Source organism: Cavia porcellus, unplaced genomic scaffold (assembly GCF_034190915.1).
Source record: "Cavia porcellus strain 051 isolate PalLab524CR breed Dunkin Hartley unplaced genomic scaffold, mCavPor4.1 scaffold_18, whole genome shotgun sequence".
Taxonomy (NCBI): Eukaryota; Metazoa; Chordata; class Mammalia; order Rodentia; family Caviidae; genus Cavia; species Cavia porcellus.
The window spans coordinates 49697452-49713168 of NW_026947501.1; the positions used below are offsets into that span (position 1 = coordinate 49697452).

The 15717-nt window shown below is 49.7% G+C and overlaps 1 protein-coding gene across 34 annotated transcripts in view; it reads right to left on the reverse strand.

The window, feature by feature from the left end:
- Nucleotides 1–15717, reverse strand: part of Map4k4 (mitogen-activated protein kinase kinase kinase kinase 4) — a 126648-nt gene that overhangs the window by 92521 nt on the left and 18410 nt on the right. The window contains exon 1 of one of the 34 annotated variants that reach the window (XM_063229794.1): nucleotides 3824–3915. The exons of the other annotated variants lie outside the window; for them this stretch is intronic. Within the exon in view, the coding sequence (XP_063085864.1) occupies nucleotides 3824–3853 (30 nt within the window). The 5' untranslated portion in view covers nucleotides 3854–3915. Of the gene's footprint in view, nucleotides 1–3823; nucleotides 3916–15717 lie in introns of those variants that run through there. 34 annotated transcript variants of the gene reach the window in all.

Genomic DNA, 15717 nt, shown 5'->3' on the forward strand with positions numbered 1-15717 from the left:
AGCCCGGCCTGGGCAACTTGGTTGACTCAGGGAAACCCTGTCCCATCGAAAATTCAAGGAAGAGTTAGGGATGGTGCTCAAGGAGCCAGAAAGTCTCAGGTTCAATCCCCAGCACTGCTCCCACAAAAAAGATGCCCATCTGTGCAGACCTTAGTGTCTGAAGAATCCCGGTTGTTACCTAGGAATGTATTTTAGACTTTGAGGAAGAAATGAAGTCAAAGAGGCTCCTGTTTTGGAGGCGGGTGGTGGACACACAGGCCCAGCTGTCTGCTAGGATGATCTCTTTGGCTCGTCTGTAGCTCAGCTACCACGGAATGTGTGATGCTGGCGTGTCGCTGTGTGGACTCTCTAAACATCTCAGTAACACCCAGAGCCTGCCCCAGAGCAAGATGACAGTTACTAATTCCTGGCGTTCCCTTCCGTTCCCATTGATTGACTCCTAGCAAGGTGCACAGCAGCATGAAAAGAAGATCCAAGGAGACAGGAGTTCATGGGAGTGAACGACATGGGAAGAGAGAAAAGGAAAAAGGAATCATCTGAGCCCTGAAGGATGACTAACCAGAAGATGACAGCTTTTTTCCTCTGCAAACTTTCATCTGAGTCACCTGTTCCAGACATCGGATCCTGGCCTTGAGCGATTCCAAGGAGTGGCAGAGAAAGGAAAGGAAACAGGTATCATCTCCATTGAGCACCCATCAGCAAGTCTAATGAAACACCACACAGCCCTGCCCGCACACTGCTCTAGGCAGGACCACTTCCAGCCTTACCGGGATCCGTCAAATGAGGCCAAGATTCCTAACAGCCAGAAAAAAATCCCTCACACTGGGGAAGTCCCAACCTGAGGAATTTCAAGCAATAATGTGCACTCATAATTTCTCTGGAGCCATGTGAACAAATAGTTCAACCGAAAGACTAAAAAGAGGGCAGAGGTCTCACCACCCAAACAAGGGCAGCGGCTCACTCCTGCTGCGCTAAGCCAACAACCCCATTCCAGCAGAAGAAACACAGTCTGTGTTTGATGTCTGAATGTCCGGTGACGAATTTCACAAGAGTGGATTTTAGGAGCCACTTTATCATCTGAGTCTCACCGATGTGTCACCATGACTAACCTCTCATAATCAGTAATGCATGTGTCCACTGGCCCCCTTCCTGTGTACGCACAGCTCAGGCTAACTCGGCCAGCAGGTAACACTGGTGCAGCATGGATGAGCCTGCAGAGGGGAAGGGAGTACGGGCGGGACTAATGTCTCATGAAGCAGGCAGCTGGCAGGCTGCAGGCATCACCGATGGAGGATCAAACTGGGGAGTTTCCTTCACAAAGCTGGAACAAGGCACAAGGGGAGGCCGAAGAGGGGCTCACACTGACTTACTCTTGATCTCTGAGAGTCAGCCCGGAACAAGTCCCTATCACGGGCCAAGCTGAACACGGCCAGGTGCGAGGCACTGCTGGGATAAGTAAGGGGACAGGGTGGTGAGCCCCTTACACACTAACCAAGACTATGGAGACAACCAGGCTGTTACCAGAGCAATGTTAAAGTTCGCATGTTCACCGGGACTCAACTGGACAAGAGGGACTGAATGACCGAGGAGGCGACCTGGGCTCAGAGTATTAGAGAGCTGAGCCTGCCCAGGAGCACCGGGCAGCCGCTGCAGAAGGGAACCCAGGCCCACAGCTGCAGGCAGGGGCGGACAGCAGGGGTGGCCAGCTGGGTGAAGACCAGTGGCAAGGGGTCCCGAGCCAGCCGTAGCAGTGACCAAGACAGCAGCTGCGCCCTCTTGGCTTTCACAGTGGAGAGGTCGAGCTGCGCTCAGCGGGATGAGACAGACACATAGGGCCCAGCCCACAGTGGAGGGTGCTGCACTCCTCGCCTGTCTTCACGGTGCCCATCAGCTATGTCCAAGCCACCCTGAGAGCGTGTCCCCATCACGGCTGGGCCCATCAGACCTGGGCTGCTGGCGGGCCACACAGCCCTCACACTGAGTCCTCTGTCACCTCTCATTCCAACAGCATTAAGACTGCTCTCCTTGCCTCAGCCGTTCTGTGCTACCTCCCTACCCGGCTGGCTCGGCCTTTCCAGTGCCAGCCCCTCTCCCTTGCCTGCCTCCAATCCTCCATCTACCCAAGGCCTCAGATGGCAGCTGAATTCCTCGGCTCCACACAGGCCTCTGCCCCAGCCAGCCCTGGGGCCTGGCCCTGCCCTCCCCAGCCAGGGACTGGGATGGCACCTCTGTGGATTCTGAGAAGTGTTTACTCCAAACCCACAGACTTTCTCGGTTCATCTCAACAGGAAACCCCAGTACAAAAATAAAGCAGGAGGCAGCTCCTTGCTGCCCTGCTTGGGCCTCTGCGAGACACCACCTGAGAAACGAAGGTTCTGCCGGCTCCCTGCAGCTCAGGGCCATCCTCACCAACACAGTGTCCAGACACCCATGGTGGGTCACAGCACTGTCCCTGAAGGCTGCCTCCTCCTGCCAGCCAGTCAGGACCTACTGGCTCTTCCCGCCCAGCCCCTCCTGTTATACTACCCTAAGTCTTGACTGGGGAAAACAAAAGGCTTTGGTGCCGGACAGGAAAGTCCAGGTTCTAACCAATGGGGAGGCGGTGGCGCTATGTTTCTCAACAACACCCTGCTCTCCAACAAGTCGGGCCTTCCGCCAGCCAGCAGGATGGTGCTCCTGGCTCCTGGCTATGAGTGCGCCAAACCTCTTCGTTCAGTTCTCTGCTATGAGTCCTAGATGGATCATGCAGGCCTCTGGGCCCACCTGCTCAGGAGTCTTTGCTCTCCCTCAACCACCCCAGTCTGAAAACCAAGGTGGAAACCCAAGGGGACCAAGGTTCCCTGTGCTAGGACAAAGTGGCTATGCCCCAGAGGCCAGCCAGGAGCAGAAGCGGCCTACACAGGTGGGTGTCTGTGACAATCTGAGCACTGCCAGTCTGCCAGCTATCACTGGGGGGGCGGGGAGGCGAGGGGAAACAACAAGGCAGTGGACTGAAATTCTGGCTTACACTGCGGCAAGGCTGATAGGATCTTTTAAGTAAGTTACCTGATACCCACGCTGAGTTCCATCCACACACAGTCTGCATCATGTGTCTCAGATTTATCACTGAGGGTTTTTTGGTAACTTTAAAAAAAACACAACGGTAAACTTTGTAGCAGCTGCTTGTTTTCTGAAAAATGCTGAATAAAAGTGCATGGAGGGGAGGTGTCCTCCACATTTCACTGTGGGTATTTTCTTTACATTTTCCTTAATATTTGACTCCATACAGATTCTCAACCAAAAGTAATTGCAACACTTGGGTCTTTGCTATTATCACAGACACACCTGGGTCGTGGACAAAAAAAAAAAAAACATCTGCTTCCTCCCAGAATTTCATTTTCCTCAACAGCCTGAATAATAATGGAAAGAGAAGATAAAGAACCCTCACACATGCATATGCACACACATGCACACACACGCACACCCATGCACATGCACGCACACATGCACAGGCACACAGGCACACACCCCACCAGACTGTGGTTCAGGGAGCGAGGGCTCCAGGAGGGAACCGGACGTTTTTCGGGCCTGGTGAACAGGGTGTAAAAGTGGAACTGGCTCAGAAACTGAGACCCCAAATCTGCATTCTTCCTCTAACAGAACGGCCCCCCGGAAGCAGAGGCCCGCGTGCACACCCAGCACCCAGCTTCACAGCAGCTCTGGCCGCCTGGCTCCCAGCCCCACACCCACTCCCTGGGCTGCGCCCTCTAGCCTGAGGCGAGGACAGCACCCACCCCCTGCCCTCCTCCCCTCACACCCACGGGCCACTGCCATCCCCACTCACCTGGCACTGAAGAGCTTCAAAGCCTGCCATCCAACTCAACCTGACAGAAACGCACTATTTACCATTTTCTAAATTCAACAGGGATTACATGTTAAAAATTTATGATAATCTCAAAAACTAAAAAGTAAAAAGAAAAACCCACCCAGCTCTACGCAAACCCTGCACCAGTGCATTGCAATTGTTGGACCAGTCACTCCCCGGGGCAGGAGCCTGGGGTCAGTGACAATGGACAAAGGCCCAGCACTCAGGGCTGAGGCAGGTGGAGCCTGGCATAGCTGCAGTGGAAAGGCCTGAAGCTCACTGTTCTCTTCCTCCACCAGAGCCCACATGTAGCCTAAAGAGCCGCAGTGTGGAACTGTGGGCCCCCATCACCCGCCAACAGGGCCAGGGAGGACAAGAAGGATGGTGAGGGGGACCATTCCCAGCCCACAGGGCTGGGCCCATCACTAGGGGCTGTGCCCTCCTGGCTGGTAAGTGTCACTGTTACAGCAGTGGGCACCTGAAAAAAAAATAAGTCCTACCTCCTGTGTGAGCCCACTTCCCGAGGCTGGAATGAACTCCCTGAGGCTGGATACGCAGGTGAGACTAAGGGGTCTGGAGCTTGGTGCTGCCCTGCTCAACTGCAGCAAGGACCCCAACCCACCCACCATGGTGCGGAGTGGCCTGGCAGCAACTCCACCAAAGGACAGCCCACACCCAAGAAGCAGCAGCACCACTATACCCGCACTCCCTGCCCTATCGCCCTGGGTGCTGCAGCACCGAGCCCCCCACTAGCCTGGCCCCCAGCCCACAGGTCCCCAGTCTCCAGGACCGTAAGCTGCTCATACATTCCCGGCCCTGTGCGTCCCGTCACAGCAGCAGAATACAAACTAAGACCACTACCTTCTACTTAACACAAAATGCTTCCCCAGGGGTTCATGATTAGGGTATCGAAATGTCTCACTTCAAGAGCAAAACAGGAAACACACTTTCACACCACAAAACCATTGGCCAAACTGGTGTGGCTCATGCAGCCATTCCAAACGATGAAGAGCTGAGAACTGGGAGAAAGAAGGGTTCAGGTGCAGAGTACATGGAAGAGGGGGACCTGGCTTGGTAAGAAGACTTTTTCTCTCCACCTGCTAGATGCACAGATCCATGGGCTGTTAAGGCCCCAGCCCACACCTGCCCAGAACACAATATCTACACCAGGACACTCACAAATCTCCACACGGGCTCTATCCTCATTTCTCAGCTGTCATCTGCTGCAGGATGTCTGGTGTTAGGAGTACATGAGACCCCAAGAACTAAACTTGCCCTCAAAATCAGTAAGAATAACCCTCAAGGCAGGACAGCCTGAGTGACAACAGAGGGTCAGAAGGGAGAAGACAAGTGCTCAGACAAGGTGAGCAGGAGTGACCCAGGGGAGAGGCTGAGGTCCAACAGAACCACAGAAGGCGCGCAACGCCGCAGGCAGCGAGCCTGGGTTTCAACTCAGAAGACATCTCTACTCACCATTAAAAGTTTATTTTTAACCCTTCCTAATTTGCTATGACCAAGAGCTTTCAAATTATCCTCACTGCAATCTAAAATAACACATTTAAAACCAGTACCCAGGCCAGGTGTGGTGGCACATACCTGTAATCTCAGCACTTGGGAGGCTGAAGCAGGAAAATTGCCATGAGTTCAAGGCCAGCTTGAGCAACACCCTAAGTTCAAAGCCAGTCTGAACTACATAGCAAAAACCTGTCTCTAAATAAATAAATAAACCCAGTATGTAAAATACGTAACAATTGTATTTTTGTTGTTTTTATTTAGCCCTTAGTACACGTGATGCATTCTGTTTTCTATTCAGTTAAAAGAGCTGGTCACACCAGTGAGCTATACCCCGGAGAACCACTGTCCACTGTGCACCACTTCATGACAGGCAGGCAGACACCAAAGACAGGGGACTGCAAGCATGACACTTAGATCGTACTTTCTGAATTTAACCTCTTCTCAAGTATCAAGAGATTTTCTATCAAGCAGATCTTTAGGGAAGGCCATGGAGAGGGCAGCCAGGAGGGGCAGGCAGACAGATGACACCTCTCCTCAGCAGTTAACCCCCCTGTTCTGCTCCATCCCTGCTGTTTTCAGCATCTTTACACCCCTAAAGCTGAGCTCTGATTAAACATTTACTGGTCTCCCTTCACATTACAGACTGATTTTTTAGGTTCTGCCATGTTTCCAAATATAAATCAGTTTCTTTCACACACATTGCAAGAATCTAGAGCAATGGTATCCAAGCTTGGGTGCCACTAAACTCAGCGGAGGGATGTCCATCTAAACTTCCATGCCAGGCCTCCCCGAAGTCACACCGAAGTCACCCACGGTGACTGGACCAGGCTGACCTTTTTAAGTTCCCAGGTGCACTTGAAAGATGCCAGGTTTTGCAAATGTCAAAACTCACTGGGGGCTGTGCATTTCACTGCATATGCATTTGTCCCTAAAAAAGTCAACACTTGTAAACAACACTGTACTTTACTTAACGTCACTCACGCTGAAACTGTTTCAGAGTAAAAGGCACTGATTTGTGCAACCTGTTTTGAAATGCTTTTTAGAAACTAGGACAGACTGCTGGACAGATAGACAATTAGACTCGAAAACCATGAACTGTTAACTGTAAAAGCTAGGCGGCAGACACACACAGGTGCACCCTGAACTGTCTGTCGGCAGGTCTAGCCTGGCAATAAAACATGGAGAGGAAGCTCCCCAGGCACCTAAGGCACCCTCTCCTTGAGATGGAGTCCCCAGAAAGGCCGAGCCTCTGCCCACAGAGAACTCGGGTGGAGGAGTCCCAGGCTGCTGAGAAGTTCCCCAGAAAAGATGCATCCCCCTGATCACGACCTCGCCAGTGGGCTGCAGAAACAAGGTAGGCCATATGCAGCTCAGAAGCCAATTCCAAAGATGACTCAGGCTGAGAAACCAGGGTTACTGCTGTCCCTCAGTTATTCAGGGGCAGCCCTCACACCCTGACAACCTCTAACTCTCCAGTCTGACAACCTCCTACCAGAGGCTGTGCACCCCTTCTGCAAGGTCTTGTCACTGGTTTTGGTTTTCTTTCTGCTTGCTTGGCTGCTTCCCTGCTGTGCTAGGAGTAAACCCAGGGCCTTGTAGATGAGATACCTGGCTCTTAGCTACACCAGCTCCTGATTCCCAATGTTTCACACAAAGAGCTCACTCACTTGTTTAAATCAAGGCAAATGTCTCCTGTTTCTGCCATCTTTCATTAGCCAATATGGGCTTGCAAAAGAAAATTTAAAGCCTAAAACACAGACCAAAAGACCTGGTATTGGCTAAGCCTGAGAAAAAGTTTTACTTCGGATTTATATTTAAAGGAGTTCTAGAATTAGAATCAAGACAATCTACTGACTATATATGTGCATGTGTATTTCTGAGTATTTTGAGATAATAGCATACAATCTATCTGAAGTGGTCTCACAAGACCTTAACAGACACTCTGAGTTTCTTTTGGAAAACAGCTGGTATTTGAGAACACTAAATGTTTTAACCGAGTGTCTCTACAGATCATCTCTAGACTACTCTAACAGATGTAGTTAGAGTTAAAATGCACACACCAATTTCCTCTTCTATCACACATTAAATAACTGGCCACACTAGGAACAAAACATCTTGCTCTAAAGAGTCTATAATCCTGACTACTAAGGCTCCTTAAAATGAAGCCATGCATGTTCTAAGTAAAACCTGAAACCTTGCAAATGATGTGAAAAGTACCAGCTACACTAGCCCAGCTGCAAGATTACAGAAGTGAACACAAGTCCTCTTACAAACAACCAAGAGATCCCCAAAAAGAACTGCAAGATGACAAGCTCATTATCACCTGGTTATTTACTAGTAACAGTAGTTTTAGTCAATAAGTTCAAGGCTAAAATAATAAAAGGGAGAGGCTCACAAATCCGCTGGTTACTGGCATTCTCTGTGACCCCAATGGCGGCAAAGCTACGTTCTCATGAGTTTTTAAACCCCACACTAATGCAAAAGCAGTCATCATGATAATTCCTCTAAGTCCTTGAATTGCTTAAAATAAACATAAGCCCAAAAGACCCTTTAAAATTCTGAATCCTCACTCAAAATCACAGCCCAATTTCAAAACTCTAACTGGCAATCTTCACAAATCATGAGATGAAACAACTAAACGAGCCAGCACCTGATCCAAATCTAAGGAAGCTCTAAGCTAAATAAATAAATAAAATTTTAAAACACCTACGAGTCAAAGATCCCCTACACCAGTCCTCAAGAGAAGAGGGAGGCGGTCACAGAGGAAAAGGGCCTAGAGGAAGGCTGGAAGGAAACGGAGCCCACCACACAGGCCCCCGAAAGTGCTGAATGCCACATGTGAGCCCCACAAACCACAGCACATCCATCCCTGCTCGTGGCCGAACACCCCCACCCTCACCAGAGCCTCCCACTGCAGCCACCATGTAGGGACAGTGGTGTGGGCACTGGCAAAAGGCCCAGGGACTCTCTTTCTGTGTTACCTTGTAGACCTGAGGCCCACACGGTGAGGACACCCATGGGACACACAGGGGTGAGGGTCCAGCTAGCTTCACCACTCGTAGGACCCGGCACACACCTTGCCATCTACCTTTGGGAACCACAGGGCAGAAACAAGCAGCACAAGGAAAGTTTCAAAGCATCACTTTTTTCCCTGCTTAGACTTCAAACACACCAGAAAGATGCAACAAGCAGTAGAATGAGCCCTGGGCACCCATCAATAGCTTGAATAATTAATTATCAACATAGGGTTAGTCCCATTTCATCTCTGTCCCATCCACCTTCTCCTTGGACTGAGCTATTCTGAAGTGAATCTCAAATATCCATCATATTCCATGCAAATACTTCCCTATGTACAAGAACCAAATGCTACTGAATCTAACATTTCCCAAACTCGGCTGTGCAGGCATTTGAAGAACTTTTAACAGAAAAGAAGGAAACACATATTCACCGGTCTCCTGGCCTCTTCCAGACAGTTAGAATACTAGCATTGGTTTGCTCCCTAATCTCACCAGCCAAACCCCTCACAGGTGGGAAAGTGCTATTCCTTAAGTCCTAGTTCCAAAGCTGTTTCATTTGCTCCAAAGACAAACTCTTCTGGCTGCAGAAGATGTGCAGAAATAGCAAATCTATCAACTGGTGAAGACCTGAAACTTCATCCGGGGTGAGCCTGTTGGGGGAACCAGGTACTCCATAAATCTTCATCCCTTTCTAATGAACCCTTGCACTAGGGGTTTCAAAATCATTGCCTTCTGAAAGCACTCCACACGTGAAAGACAATGAGCCCACAGTGGGTCACCCGCTCCTTTTGCAGAGAAGGAAACTGAGGCCCAAAGAGATGTCAAGATCAGCTCAAGGTGAGCCTCTGTGCTCTTCCCACACTTGCCACATGGCTGCCTCCTACCTGTCTGCTCAGACCGCTGCGGGGTATAGAGTTTGACAAGAAACTGGACAGCCTGCAGGGTCCTGGGGATACTACCGAGCTCCTGGTTGAAAAAGTCATCACCAGACCAAAGCACGCAGAACGTGCCTTGTCCAGCACCAGGAGACGTGGGAAGCATTAGAATGAACGGATGGTGCTCAGGCTAGCACTGGAGGTCTGCAGGGGACACAGCAAGGCCAGTCACCACTCACTGAGGCCAAGGCTAAAGGCAGGAGATTTCCGTGAACACCGCTGGCTGGAGTCACGCACCCTCCACACCGCTGTCCCTAGGGATACGCAGAGGACAGGACAAAGGACTGGCCAGAGACACTAGGGGAGGCTTTCCTGATCCTGGCTGGAAGTCAAGCCAGCTTAATCCCAGGGGCACCTTCTCCAATCCTGGATCTATAACTCACTGACCCCCATCAAGCCAGTCCTTGGCTTCCTCTCAGTCTCTCTCAAAGTTGAGAGAACGAAACAAAATCAGCAATAAAAAGAGTTGAAGCGAGCCGTGCTTTCCACCTTCACAAGGTAATTTCTAAGTTCTTTAGGTGAACTCTCCAGCTTTCCTCCTCCTTCCCAACAGCAAGCCTGGGCATTGGCCAAGCACTCATGCGAGGCACACGGGCAACACAGGACAGGCTCCCTCCAGCTGGACTGGGACAGTTCTCCAGAGGTTATGCCTAAAGCAAAAGACAGCCTATCTTCCTAAGCTGTACAACTGAACATCCTCAGCAACTCTCCTGTACTTACCACCTTACAAATACGCACTAGAAAACATGGCTTAGTTTATACAAATGTTTGCATTAAATACAAAAAGGAAGCCCCCTATTATGGGTGTCAATTTTTGATGAATGCAATATCAACTCATTAATTACATGTGATTCTCAGGGACACGAAAACATGGATTACAAGTCAATTCTGTAACCCCTTCAGTCCTCAGACTCAGCAGCCTCTTCTTCTACCTAGGAAAAGTCCTCAAGTAAAGCTGCATATGAAAATTCCCCTCTGAGACAAAGTCTTTAGAAACTATCAAAGTTAACAATACACTTTTGGAAGAACAATCTCCAACATAGGCCTAGCTGAAAATAGTTGCAGTCAGAAAATCAGTGATAACGCACACCTTTTCATCCCAGGGATAAGCAGGCAGACAGAGCAGGCCTACCCTTTCCTCTCTCTCTGTCTGTCTCTCACTCTGAAAACCAACAAGCAAAATTTCCACCATGAATCTTTTGCAAAATTGTGTTATTATAAATGATTATAAAAGAAACAACAGAACAGTCAAGAGAGGAAATGGTTCCAACAACTTTCCAAATTCAATAACCATCAGAGATGCAGACCAAATCTGGCTGCTGGCAGGTGCCAGCCAAACCAATAGCTCAGAAGCGGGGACGTACAGACCGGTCCAAGTGCTCGGAACAGCCAGTGCCCAGGCAGTGTCCAGAGCAATCAAGCTGACTCCTGTCATACAGGCTTGTTGTGTTCTACTCTTCAAGCAAGGACTGCAATGTGCAAGGTCAGAACCATGCTGCTTCCAGGTGAAGCTGGAAAGCTCCCCAAGATGACTCAAGGTACCCTGGAGCACAGACCCTCCATCGGCGGCTTTTCCTTTAGATTTTCCATCACCCACCCACCCCCATACCCCCACACATGGTTGTAAACCATGTTCAGCAGGAACTCTGCTCACCTGGTGCAGCAGAAGTGAGGGAACACAACTAACCCAAGAGGCTGCCAGGGGCTGAACGTAGGTAACTCTCTGGCTTTGACCAGGGTTGGCAGGCTGGTTGGTTATAATGGGGTAAAGTCTACTCTCAACAGCTACATTAGCTTGGAAAGCACCAAGAAATGCAACCTTGCTTTATGATGATTCTTGATTTCAGCATCACTTACCACCTCCTCTGAGCTAGAGGGTCAGAAGATATTTACAGAAACAAGAGATTTTGCAGCCAGCAAACCTCTAACCAAGCTTAATTCACAAAGGGTCATCTCCACTCTGGAAACGTTTTTCACACAAGCCCAGAGGGAAACACTGGCCTCCCCCAACCACTCTGAAGTGGATTTTGAATTCGCAAGGCTGCCTTGGGGATGACCCACGGTCTCCCCAGAAGTGCCAGCAGTTTCTAGTGCCTATGTAATTTGTATCCTTTCTTTTTTTTAACCTTAGTGGAAATTAACTTTCTAAGGCCTATCAGTAAACCAGGAATGCTAATTCTGTACCTTTAGCTGACGTTAGCTGATCGGCACAGGCCAGAGAAAGCCCTATGGGCAGTGCTAAATGGACTGAGCCAGAATTTTGGGTTTTGAAAGATCAAATTATAAAATGTGTTTCTAATTAATGTGACTCACAGGAAAAAGAAGCATTTTTTAATACTGTTTTCTAAAGATTAGTCTGAAGGAACAAACTACAAAATCTGGTAGGAACTCTGCCCCAAGTTGACCAGTACTTCAACTTTTCTTCACGCTAAATTAAGGCCTACAATTAAATCTAGTAATCATTCTCTGACCGAGGAAACTAACGAAAGATCATATAACTTGAATATCTGCATTTTCAGAATGCACAATCTGAAAACTGAAAGGACGCTAAAAGGAAGAACAGGTGCTCATCACAGCACCTGCACACAACACTCACTGGTAGAAATGCATTTGCAGAGAGGAACAAGACAAAGCCCGCACTGCGAGTCTGCTTGCTGTCTGCAGCACAGCTGCAGCCATCTCCAGCAGCTCAGTCCCAGCCACCGCTGGGCCTGAGGAGCTTCCTAGGCAGAACTGAAGGGGTGGACAAAGCTCCCCAAAAGGAAGGAACTATCATTTCACGGCTCCAGCACTTCAATATAAAACCACTGGCTTTAACTTCATCGTCCAGACCAGCGCCAAGACTGACTCCTGACCAGCCTCCCCTCCTACCCATGGCTCTCCTTTTGAGAACTCCTGTACTCTCAAAATCTGGCTTTGAATCTTTTATTTCAACAAGGATGTTTTAACAGCTTGTCTTCCTAGATGTGAAAGAGGCCACACAGTTAAAAATCAAAAAGGACTGCTAAGTCCTTCCCTAGCTACCCACTCAAACACATTTGTGCCCACCTGTTTTCCCCTCTCCTGTCTCAAACACAGCTGTCAGGGTACAGTGGTACAGGTCTGCAGGTCACCTCCCCACCCTGACCTCATTGCTTTCCCCTGGACCCTGCCAGGCCCTGACCTGCGCTTCCACCCACCTTACCCAGAGAGCTGCCTTCTGTCCCTTCGCTTACTTTATGTCAGGATTATACTACAACCTGAAATGCAGTGAGAAACACTGTCAGATCATGATGAGGTCACCTCACCAACTGCCAAACCAGTGCCAAGGAGGAGGCACCACTTCACTGTCACAAGCAGGTCAGCGGGAGGGCTTCTCCCCATCTGTGGGCTCGAGGACAGGCTGTGAGCCTGGTGAGCTACTGGCCACAGTGCCGTTAGCCCAGGCTACCCCAGGACCAGGAAGCAGGTCACACGGGGGTGGGGACCTGCAGGGTGTTTTCGGCCTCCACCTTCCCATTAGCACTCCCGCTCCATTCTCCAGTCACTATGGGTTGAGCAGCTTTCCCCCATCGGCCTCAGCTTGGGGGCAGCGAAACCTCGGAAACTGATTCCCAGAAAGACTTGAAGCCCAGCTGGAAGCTACAATCTACTCACGAATTTGCCGATGTATACAGATGTACAGATAAGACGCAACTGGGTCCAAAAAAGCTGCTCTAACAGCAATGTTCAAGGAAGGAAACATCCTAGGCTGGCTGCTGGCTACTGATGCTGCTGCTGTGACTCCACTCTGTCCTACATTCAATGCATGCAAGGACACGCATGTCACTCTGGACTCAGGTCATACATGCAGGGCTTCAGGGCTGCTGAAGCACAATCCACAGCCAATTCAAGGGCACACAAAAGTTTGAGAAGCTTTGAAGCAAGCACAGAAAATTAGAGAAAAAAAAAAAAGACTCCATTCGCCTTGGCCACCAGTTTCCCTCTCACTGCTGCCTTGGCCCTCTGAGCCACCTGGCTCCAGCCTGCTCCTCTTCCCTTTTTCTGCTGTCAACCTGAGCTTTCCTGCTTCCTCTCAGCCTAGCCACTGGACCTGTCGTATCCTGGGTTAGGTGCAAAACTTAAAAATCAAGACTGGGTTGGCATATTACACGCTTACTCTACTTGCTTATTAGCTAAGACTTTAGGCAATTCACAAGCCTCTGTAGATAGATACAGAAAATGAGGATAAAAGTAAGGAAATGTTTGCAAAAGTTGTGTGTCAGGGTTCCAGGTAGCTTTTTTAAAAACACACTGTGAAGGACCAACTCCCCTTTTCACTAATTCAAACAAAGCATGCTGACTCCAAACACCCACAAATCAGCCTCTGGCCTCCAGCATCACCACTTCTTTCAGTTCTCCTGAGACTTCACCCAACTCCACTAATTGATCTAGTCACATTATCAAAGGCCGCTGAGTCTGTTCCCAAGCTTCGGCTTCTTGACTCCTTTCTAAACTCACTAAAATCGTGCTTGTTGGCAGGCGCACTGCGGGCAGCGTGTGAAGAACACATTCTCCTAACTGATCCAGGGAAAAAGTCACCTGCAGAGAACTGCTGACCATGCAACTCTCCTCTATGAGAGAAGCCTGAGTTTCAAAAATAACTGGGTAATTCAGGCAGAGTTTGTTCTTTCTAACACGTGAAAAAATTAGGAGTTTGCTATGACACCTTTAACCTGGGAACTTGAACCTCAATCTCACCACCTATTCATTTCATGCTGGGAACTGAAACTCACCCGAACATGTCACTTCTGGCACAGGCAGCAGAAGCCCTGTGTAGCCCACCCATAGCTATGAAGGTAAGACGAGTGTGCAAAACTTCCTCTGCCCTGCCCTATGCTCACATCCCAACCACTGGAGAAGCAGGGCTGGCGTGAGGCATCGGGCCTAACACCAAAGTCTGCGGCATTTGTGCCACTGTGCTGTTACTCCCTGACCCAGCGAATGGGAGAAAGTGCCTGAGGCCTGGCTGAAACAGAGCAGGTGATCCGCTGTGATGTGAACTTCCGTGAAATGAAGCCAATTCAAAAGCTAGCGCTGCATCTCTCCTCCATCCCGACAGCATCCAAAACCTTTTTAACACTGCTTAATAACGAACGAAAGAGGGAGAGAAAAAGAGAAAAGTGAGATGTGACATGGGAAGGGCCATGCTGCTCAAAGCCTGCCAACCTATGTTGTGCCATACAGCCTCTCGCTCGCTGCCAGGTGACACCAGCCAGCTGGGGGAACCCCAGAGAGACCTGCAGAACCGATGTGCTAGGTGTGGCCTCAACCTACTGCCGACTCCCAGAATCACAGCGAAAGTGATCTTGAGCCGAGGTCCGCGTGCTAAAGGAGGAGGCAGGGTGCTGTCCACAGGGTGAGACTGAACCCGCAGGGAACCCGGCCGCTGCCTTATTCTGTCCTCTTCAACCCCATGAAAATGTGGAGGCTTTTCTTTTTAACCACTTCTCTATCTCCAGCACTTATACTAATGCTACTGTTTTTGTGTTGAATGAATATGCTTCGTAAGACCCTGCATACATTTTCTTTTTTAAAAAACAAATGTTCCAAAGTCATTGTACTCCCAAGCATATTTTCCATGTCTGACCTGCAGTAAGATAAAAACAGTTCGCTCCCTGATGGGCAGAGCTGAGTTCCCTTGGAACATTCTCTGTAGAAGCCCTAACCCTGGCTCACCTCAGGGCCGCCCGCAGGAAGGTGACCAAGTGACATGAGGGTCTAGTCCACCCTCACTGGTTATCGCATAGGACAGACACCGGGGAGGCCCACAAGGAGGAAAAGGCACAGTGTAAGGCCCTAGAGAGCCAAGGAAAGTCATTTCCAGCTGCTCTTTGGTAGGGGAAGGCAGCATTCCTAGGACGGTCACCTAAGGTGGCTGTCAGGTGCACTTCCCACACTCAGGAAAAGCCAGGCCTTCTGCCACCCCACGCTGGGCCTCCAGGCCTGAGAATGTGAGACACTTGGCCACAGCAGCCCACACAGAATGACACAGGTGTGGCGTTCATGTGCCATCTGCTCTTACAGGCCTCAAATCTCCACCACAGCCTCTGCACAGAAAGAAGCAAAATCCCACGGAGGGAATCACTGAAGAAATGCGGGTGGAATTTCTGAACTGGTCTTTTAATGGGGCAGGAGGATTTTAGACCCAGGTCCAGTGAGGAGCTCCTGACTCAGGAAGAGCGCCCCAGCTGTAGAACAACCTCAGACCCATCCTGCAGAGTACGGACTGAGCACCGTGAGCCGTCTCTTAGCCCTAAGAGTGAGTGAGTTTACATGGAAACAATCACCAGAGTAGCTTTAAAGAAATTCTGCAGAACAACTCAGACTCATTTTTAACTTCCAGCTGACCGATACCAATGTTTTAACTGCAGAGGAAGGTCACTTC